Here is an 8947-nt window from a genome sequence, read left to right as displayed (position 1 = left end):
GCAAGTTCAAACATGTCGCAACTCTTCTCCAGCTGTTCGCTAAGGGAAGTGAAGAAGCCTGGTCCTGGAGGAGGCTCATCGAACCCCGGGTCCTCCCAATTCTCAACCTAGTGGGCAAGCCCGAGGTCTGTGCACTAATCGTACCAACACAGTGTGACCTTTGAAAGGGTGACTGTGGAATTTCCACTGGGTGGGGAACAACCCAGCATTAGTCTTTCCAGATACTCAGGAGAACTTTGATTGCTCGCTTCCCTCTTACGTCAAAAGAAACTTCCCAATCTTAGAATATTTGGCGACTGTAGGTACATAAACCTGTTCTGTTCTTTAAGTCCTGCCTCTGCTCAAACCTGCCCACCGGTCTGCCTAATCTTCCTCTGACCCAGCCACCTCCTCAAGGTCTCTTGGTGCAGCACCGCCGGCCGCCACTCCTCCTCCAAGATAACCCACCCATTTGGGCACCGACTGCCTCTTGCACCGTGTCCTCCCCTCTTCCCGGAGCCAGTGGCACGCCGCGGCGCTTTAAAGCCCTGGTGGGCACAGATCTGCTCCTGCTTGGCGTAGAAGTCCTTGATAGAAGCTGCTCCTGCGGTCGCTCCTCCTGCTGGTGCTGCCGCGCGAGAGAACTAGGGCCACTCAGGACGGAGCGCTGCTTGACTAGGGCTCGGCTGGGTGCTAGTGGGCGGGGGCGGGGAGCTGGTGGGCGGGGCAGGGTGGTAAACTGATCTCCCACTTGGGGCTGCAGGGGTAGGGGTCGCCAGGCTGGGGCTGTATACACTGGCCGCGGGCCAGGTCCCAGGTCCCTTCAACTGCTTGCTGAGTCACCGCCAGGGGAACAAAGGCGCAGTGGAGGTTCCAGCCTCTGGGACTCATATCAAGTGGGCCCCTGTACCTGGAGGCTCTTAATTCCTGAAAACATTTTTCCACGCAGAGTTTAAAAACATTCTTTAGTATGTCCCCTACTAGTCTTAAAGTTGTCCTTTTTACAGTATTTATTTATGTGAGTAATGTGAGATAGACTATTGGCCTTATTTTTTCCAAACGTAAAACACAAAAACAAATCTGCCCATACCAGCACCAACATCACTTCCGGGCAAGTCCGTCCCCCACCGCATGTGTTTGCAGCCTTCGTTACACACAGGTTCCCTCAAATACTTGTGCCTGTGTCCAGCTGGTATGATTTGTCCCCGAAAAGGTTTGTGTGCTGGAAGCTTCTCCCTACTGGCGATGTGGAGGTGTGGGACGAAGTCCCAACTAGGGAAAGATAATTAGGAACCTTGACATCAGGAGGTGGGGGTCCAAGGGAAGATAATGAGGTCATGGAGCCTGCTCTCATGAAGAGATTATTGCTGTTTCATGGGAGTGGGTCATGCCTGGTAGGAGTGAATTATTGCACAGCCAAGTAGGTTGTTATGAAAAGATCCAAAGTGGCTCCTGCCTGGTTTCTACTTCGTGTCTTGTCATATGCTCTCTTCCTCTGGAATATGCAGCTCCATTGAGATGTCATCTGCCAGGAGGCCCTTACTAGAGCCAGACCCCGTGCTCTTGAACCTCCAGATCTGAGAACTAAATAAATCTCTTTTTTATAAAGGACCAAGCCCAAGGAATATGCTGTGGCAACATAAAATGGACCAAGACACTGGCTTCTATCTATCTATCTATCTATCTATCTATCTATCTATCTATCTATCTATCTATCTATCATCTATCTATCTTCTATCTATCCATTTCAGCTCAAATATCATGTTTGATATCAAGAGAAATTGTTATTGGGTAGTTCTTTTTGAAATGGCTCGCCAATCAAGTGTTTCAAGTCCTGGGCCGAGGATTTAGCTCAGTGGCTCCACTGCCTGCCTTGCAGGAGCAAGGTCCCGAGTTCGATCCCCGGTACCAAAAAAAAAAGTATTTCAGGTCCTTCTTGCATCAAACAAAGAATTGGATGAGACAAGCCAAAAATGATGCAACAGTTTATTTGAAAAGTACAGAGTGAATTGGTATGGGAGAAACCAGCTCTGCAGAGCAAACTTGGGCCAGAGAGAAAAACGAGGGTAAAAGCGAAAATAAAAGTACAGGCTGCGTCTGAGAAACGAGGCACGGGCTATGTGGGAACTCAGGATAGCGGGCTTCTGTGATGGCCTGTCTTCTTTCATGCAGTCCACATCTCCTGGGAGCTCGGGAGAAGTTCTACATACGGGGCCCTGGCGTTCCCCTTGTAATTGACAGGTCCTGCTCATTTTCTGGCCAGCTTTGCCCCACTACTGCCCTAGTCCTATATCAAAATCACCTACCTTTGTTCTTTCTTTTATTTCTCCTCTTTTTCCTCCTCCTCCCCATCCCCCTCCTCCTCCCTTTCCCTGTCCTCCTCTTCCTCCTCCTCCCTGTTCCCCTCCTCCTCCTTCTTAACCAGGAATCATTTTAGACAGACTTTTTTTTTTTTTTCCAGCACTGGGATCGAACTCAGGACCTTGGCTTGCCAGGTAGGCATGGTGCCACTGAGCTAAATTCCCACCCACCCCACCCCCCTTTTTTGAGACAGAGTCTCACCCTGTAGTTTAGGCTGGCCTTGAACTCACTCTGTAGTCCTAGCTGGCCTCGAACTAGTGGAGATCTCCTGTCTCAATCTCCCAAGTGCTGGGATTACAGGCGTGCACCCCCACGCCCAGCTGCAGAGCTTTGTTTGAATGTCTAACTCTAATAATTCCCCCTGTCAATGAATCAGTTCCTCATGGAACAGTATCAATGTGAAAGAAAACACACAAAATACATTAGAATAGACAACTATGAAACTATGTAAAATTATACAGTGGTTTCAATAGTGAGCCAAATTTCAATTCATTTATTTAGAATTCCACCAGAAAATGTTGTCTTTTCTCTCCAAGTTTACTTTATTCAGCCATTTATTTCCATGGAAAGACCTCATAGATATTTATTTCATATGTACTTTGAAGTACTCTGATGGCTAATCTTGTCAATTGAATAGGTTTAAGAGAGGTTAGCAAAGCACAACTTGTGGCTGTATCAGGGTGGGTCTTGGAGGTGAAGTTTGGGGACCTTTCCTCTCTGGCTCTTTCCTTCTTGTATGCTTCCTGGCCACCAAGAGTTGAGCGGCTTTCCTAAGAAGTACCCTTCCACCATGATGTTTCTATTCCAAGCCACCAACTGTGTGACAGTGTGAGTCAAAACAAATCTTTCCTTCTCTAAATTGTGTATGTCAGGTGATTTGTTCCAGCAATGACCAACATAAGTATAAAAAAAGGCCTTAATTTCCTTATACTTTTACTCAGCTTCTTCATTAGTTGATTGTTAGGAACTGCTTCTGTTGGTTCAGTTAAATCCAATCGGTATTTTTGTTTGTTTCTACTTACTGTACCCATATTTTCAGCACTACAAGCTGCTCCAGGCTTATTCTGTTTCCTGCCAAATTCAGGAAATTTATTAAAATAAATACTGCTAGTACTTTTTCTTTAAAATAATTGGATTTCAGTTTTATTATTTTTAACATGGTATGTGTTTTTCTCTTTTGTTTATCATCCTATCACTTTTATATAACATTTTCTTTTCCATTAGTTCATTTTCTATGGTTTTGGTTTGTTTTCACCAACTACTTGAGTTGAGCCTAAAAATCAGTAGAATATGGATGTTAATTTTCAAGTAAATATTGTTAGATTGTGTTTTATTGTTAGTTTCCAATTTTACTTCATTCTGGTTCAGATTGTGGTCAGTTTACTGATTCTATGGAATTTTAATTAGTATTTGTTGTGTAGTCTTGTATCGGTAAGCTTATGTGCTTTGTTTGTATTGAGAAGCATTTTTCATTTGCTTTGTGGTTATTGCAGGTTATATCAGGTTGTTAACTATATTGTTCAAACTTCTATAGCATTATTAATTTTCTTTTATGTTATATTGGTTTCTGAAAAAATGGTGTTAAAAAGCCAAAAGCTCCTAGCATCATACATTTAGTCTATAACTCTTAAACTTGGCTTTCTTTCTCTTTTGTGTGTGTGTGTGTGTGTGTGTGTGTGTGTGCGCGCGCACATGCATGCAGGCCTCACACATGTTAGACAAGTGCTCTACCAATGAGCTACATGCCAGATGCCACCTCCCCCTCCCTTTTTTAAGAAGTAGTTTCCTTAAGTTGTCCCTGGCCTGGAATTTGTGATAGGTATGCCTCAGTGTTATGGCTTGTATCTCCTCATGGGGTCATAGTGGGGCTTTTCTTCCCCCCAGTACCAGGGATTGAACTCATGACCTTGCGCTTGCTGGGCAGGCATGGTGTCAGTGCCACTGATCTAAATTCCCAACCCTAAGGGGCTTTTTTGGAAGTGTATGAAGTGTGTGATGCTGGGATTAAGGATGTGATATTGGGATGGATTAGTGGTGGGATGACAGGATTAAGGGTGCCCCACCCTGGGTGTGAGTGCTACCCACCCTAAGGATAGGTAGCCTGGACAGAATATAAGAGACAGAAAGAGGGCTGCTATTGTTGCTTGCTGCTGCGCCTTTGCTACTTTGCTGCTTTGCTGCCTTGCTGCCTTGCTGCCTTGCTGCCTTCTACTTGAACTGTTTCTCCTCTGTGATGCTGTTCTGCTATGCTATCCTGCCTTGGAGCCAGCCAGCTATGAACTGAAACCTCTGCAAACCGTGAGTCAAAGTAATCTTTTCCTACTTTTTATCTCAGCAGTGAGAAAAGTGACTATGACACTCAGCCTTTCCTCCTATGTTGTCTTAGCAAGGAGAGAAGTAACTAAGACACTCCACCTCCCAAGTAGCTGGAAATACAGGAATGTGCCACCGTGCCCGGCTTAGTGTTTGTTTTCTATCTTCACTGCTGTGTGGCTAAGTGTACAAAGCTGATCCTTGTCATATATTCCTAGGAAGTTTTTCTTTTCAATAACTACAGAATGTCCCTGAGGTTCTATAACATATTCATTACTTATGAATTGCTACTTTGGCTTCCTTTGTTTAATATTTGCCTATCTTGTCTTTTCTCACCCCTTGATTTTCAACTCCTTAGTTCAGTTTAATTGACGTTAAGAAAGTGAGAGGCATGGGGCCAGGGATTTAACTCAATGGTGCCGCCACCTGCCTTGAAAGCCCAAGGACCTGAGTTCAATCCCCAGTACCAATAAATAAATAAATAAATAAAGTGAGAGATTAAGTGGGAAGAGAAACCAGGAATTAATCCCCATGATTATGTTCTGTGGACACTGATTAAATCAGAATGTTGTCTGGGTATAAAGCCAGGATACTCCCTGCCAAGGGAAACCTTTTCTGAGTGTGCGGGAGTGTCTTCAGAGGGACCAGGATTTTGTTGCTGGAAAGTAGAACCCTTCGCTGTTCTGTTGGACCAGGTTGGAATATTTATACTTTTGAAAAAATTACTACCACTAAATTGTTACAAAGAATCAATTCCACAAGTCTGGCATAGTGGCACACTTCACACTTCTGTAATCCCAGCACTTCAGAGGTTGAGGCAGGAGGGATTCTGTGAGTTCATGGCCATCCTAACCACAGAGCAAGACTCTGTCAAAGAAAAAAAACAAAAGACTTAATTATACATAAAAAATAAATAACACAGTAAGAACAGTAAAAAGTCTCTAGTAAATTTTTAGCTATTTCCCCTACTTCTATCACCACTGTAACTTGTTTTTTCTACATTTTTTTCTTCATACTTCATGTTTTTTCTCTTCTAATAGTCTTTAATCAGGTTTTGTGTTGGTGTTATTTGCTCATCATTCCTACTGAGTGTTAGATTTTTAAACCTTGAGACAGGGTTTTGCTAAGTACATAAATTATTCAGGCTGGGATTAAATCTTTGATCCTCCTACCTCATGCTCTAGATTGCTGGTGTGACAGACATACATCATTGCACTTGTTATTTAATTTCAAACCTGGGTTCTTCCTGTGTTGTCCACTATGGCCTGAAACTATCCTTTCTCCCACCTTAATCCCTGCAAAATCCCCACAGGGACCATCAAGACAGCTTTTCAATTCCTCAATTTTCCTTTCATATTAATTCATCTAGCTTCAAGACTTGAGTGGTTAAACACTTCTTTTAAGACTTGCTTATTTTATTTCTACTTTAGTTCAGATAGATTTTCTATTTCCTGGTCACCATTTGACATTAAAATCGGACATAAAGCAACTTCAATATTGATTGGTATAGTATTAATACGGTAGTTCTTTTGTTTTGCATGTATTTTAAGTTACCCTGTATTTTCTTTAGGTTTAGAGGTTAGTTCTTCTTGACAAGACTTCTGCTATGGAAAAACCAGGAGCTGCTGGCTCACATAAGCTTCAGCATCAGAAAAAGCATGCAAGAGAGTGAAACCTTTAGTGAGAACTTCACGGAGCTACAGGGCAAGCCAAGTTCTGGCAGCGAAAAGAAGAAAACAAAGGGGGAAAAAAGCATTTATTGCAGAAATCACCCCAAAAACGTTGATCTGGGTGGTGCTTACACTGCAGGGATGAAGCCTGAGCATTCTGGTTCCCTGAATGCAGGGTCCACAGTCATGACCTTCAGGCCAACCACGGAGGAGTTTGCAGATTTCAACAAATACATTGCTTCCATGGAATCCCAGGGTGCACACAGAGCTGGCTTAGCCACAGTCATTCCTCCCAAGGGATGGAGAGCCAGAGAGTCCTATGACAACATCAGTGACCTCATGATAGCCACTCCTCTGCAGCAGGTGGTCCCTGGGGGGACAGGTGTGTTTACTCAATACCATAAACGGAAGAAAGCCATGACGGTGGGCGAGTACCGCCACCTGGCCAACAGTGAAAAGTACCAGACTCCTCCACACCAGAGTTTTAAAGATTTGGAGAGAAAATACTGGAAGGATCGCCTCTATGGTTGCCCCATTTATGGTGCTGACATCAGCGGCTCCTTGTTTGATGAAAACACAAAGCAGTAGAACCTTGGGCGCCTGGAAACCATTCTGGATCTGTTGGAGCAGGAATCTGGAGTTGTCATCGAGGGAGTCAACACACCCTACCTGTACTTTGGCATGTGGAAGACCACGTTCGTGTGGCACACGGAGGACATGGACCTCTACAGCATCAACTACCTGCACTTTGGGGAGCCCAAAACTTGGTATGTGGTGCCCCCAGAGCATGGCCAGCGCTTGGAGCTCCTAGCCAGGGAGCTTTTCCCAGGCAGCTCCAGGGGCTGTGGGGCTTTCCTGAGGCACAAGGTGGCTCTCATCTCACCCACAGTGCTCAGGGACAATGGGATCCCCTTCAGCTGTGTGACTCAGGAGGCTGGGGAGTTCATGGTGATGTTTCCCTATGGCCATCACGCTGGCTTCAACCATGGCTTCAACTGTGCAGAGGCCATCAATTTTGCCACCCCTCGGTGGATCGATTATGGTAAAGTGGCATCTCAGTGCAGCTGTGGGGAGGTGAGGGTCAGCTTTTCCATGGATGCTTTTGTGCGCATCCTTCAACCTGAGTGATATGAGCTGTGGAAACAGGGTCAAGACCGGGTGGTAGTGGACCACAGGAAACTCATACCTCCCCAGAAGCAGGACCTGATCTCCTGGAAGGATGTCAGTGCAGCCAGGAGAGCTTCACTGGGCCTGAGGCACTTCAGGCTTAGACAGGCTCTGCAACCCCCTCTGCCTGTGGCTTCCTGCAGTGAGACCTGCTGCAGCAGGAATGTGCATCATGGTCATTGTCCTTGTGCATCTGGGCGACCACCTGCCGGAGATGCTGCTGCCAGGTCCAGGGCCACAGCCTACAGCTCCCAAGAGCTCAGCCGAGGCCCACTGGCCTCCCAGCGTCCATCTGTCCCAGATACCCACCTGTCAGCTGGCCATCCTTCCCGTCAACTAAGGGTTCAAGAGCCGATCCACCAGGGTCCAGTCAAGAAGTGCAGGTTGGTGGTCACGGAGCACAGAGCTCTGGATTCAGAGCTTCAGTTCCAACGTGTGCATGGAGCTTTGATGGTCAACCCTGTACCTAAAAGCCCTGGACTTCAATATCTTGCTACAGCTTCTGAATGTAGCTTAACCTCTGATCCCTAAACTCAGGGGCTGCCTTCATAGGCCACTACTCTGCTGTCTGGAGGCTTGCTGAGATCTGTCATAGGTAACTCACTGAACTTTGAGCCACTTTGTAGGACACTGATCATGCATAAGTGAACTGTGATGCCTCCAGATGTTGCTCAGTCCAGTGGTAATTATTAAATTCGCCATATTTGTCCTTCCTCCTAGACCTTGGGATACTTTTCAACTTTGGTAACTTCTGCATCTTAGCTGAAGTTTTATCCACTGGACACTATGTCTCAGAACTAGGTTCCACTAAGATTGCCGGGAACCTGAACTTTGGGGGTCTCCCATCCTCTGGACCAACTGTGGAGGGTGCTGTACTTTCAGGGCTTTGGTTCTCCTTTACTTTCCTTCCATTTTCTCCCTCACTCTTCCCTATTTCTTGCAAACTGAGGTACTTTTGACCGATTAGTTTAACAGAGTCACAGAAAGGTTTGACCTTTGTAAGTTACTGATGTATTTAAAATGTGTTGTTATCAAGTATTTGTTCATAGATAAATAAATTTAAATGTTAAAATTTGACTGTTTCTAATATTACAGTTTCAAATAGTGAGGCAGGGACAGAGGTTATTCTTTCATGAATTTTCTTAATTGTTTCAAAAACACTTAAATTTATTTTTATGGGCTGGTTACATTGTTTGCAAGAGTGAATAATAAGTTTGGGGATGCAAATTGGGTTCTGGCTATATCGCTGGCTTGGGGTATTTGATTTTTACAGTTTTGCTTTGAGGGTGACATGGAGGATCTAAGGATGGGCAGTAGGAACTAAGTTGTTGGGAGAAAAAAGCAAGTATAGAAAAGAAGTGTCATCACCTGAGACTTTTGAAAACCATAGATACATTTTACATTCATTTATTCAGCACAATCCGCATGCCTACAAATTAATGAACAAGACAGTTTCA

The 8947-nt window shown here is 44.8% G+C and overlaps 1 protein-coding gene across 1 annotated transcript; it reads left to right on the top strand.

Moving 5' to 3' along the window:
* The first annotated feature begins 6407 nt into the window (after positions 1-6407).
* LOC147828080 (lysine-specific demethylase 4D-like) lies at positions 6408-8565 on the top strand. Its single transcript, XM_087212018.1, is given in 1 exon segment — positions 6408-8565. A coding segment is annotated over 1 exon segment (987 nt). The 5' UTR covers positions 6408-6464; the 3' UTR covers positions 7452-8565.
* The last annotated feature ends 382 nt before the right edge of the window (positions 8566-8947 follow it).

Source organism: Heterocephalus glaber, unplaced genomic scaffold (genome assembly GCF_053883595.1).
Source record: "Heterocephalus glaber isolate CG9 unplaced genomic scaffold, H.glaber_assembly_v1.0 deba00001428, whole genome shotgun sequence".
NCBI lineage: Eukaryota > Metazoa > Chordata > Mammalia > Rodentia > Bathyergidae > Heterocephalus > Heterocephalus glaber.
Note: the sequence above shows the minus strand (reverse complement) of the source record. Positions and strands in the feature narration are given on the sequence as shown.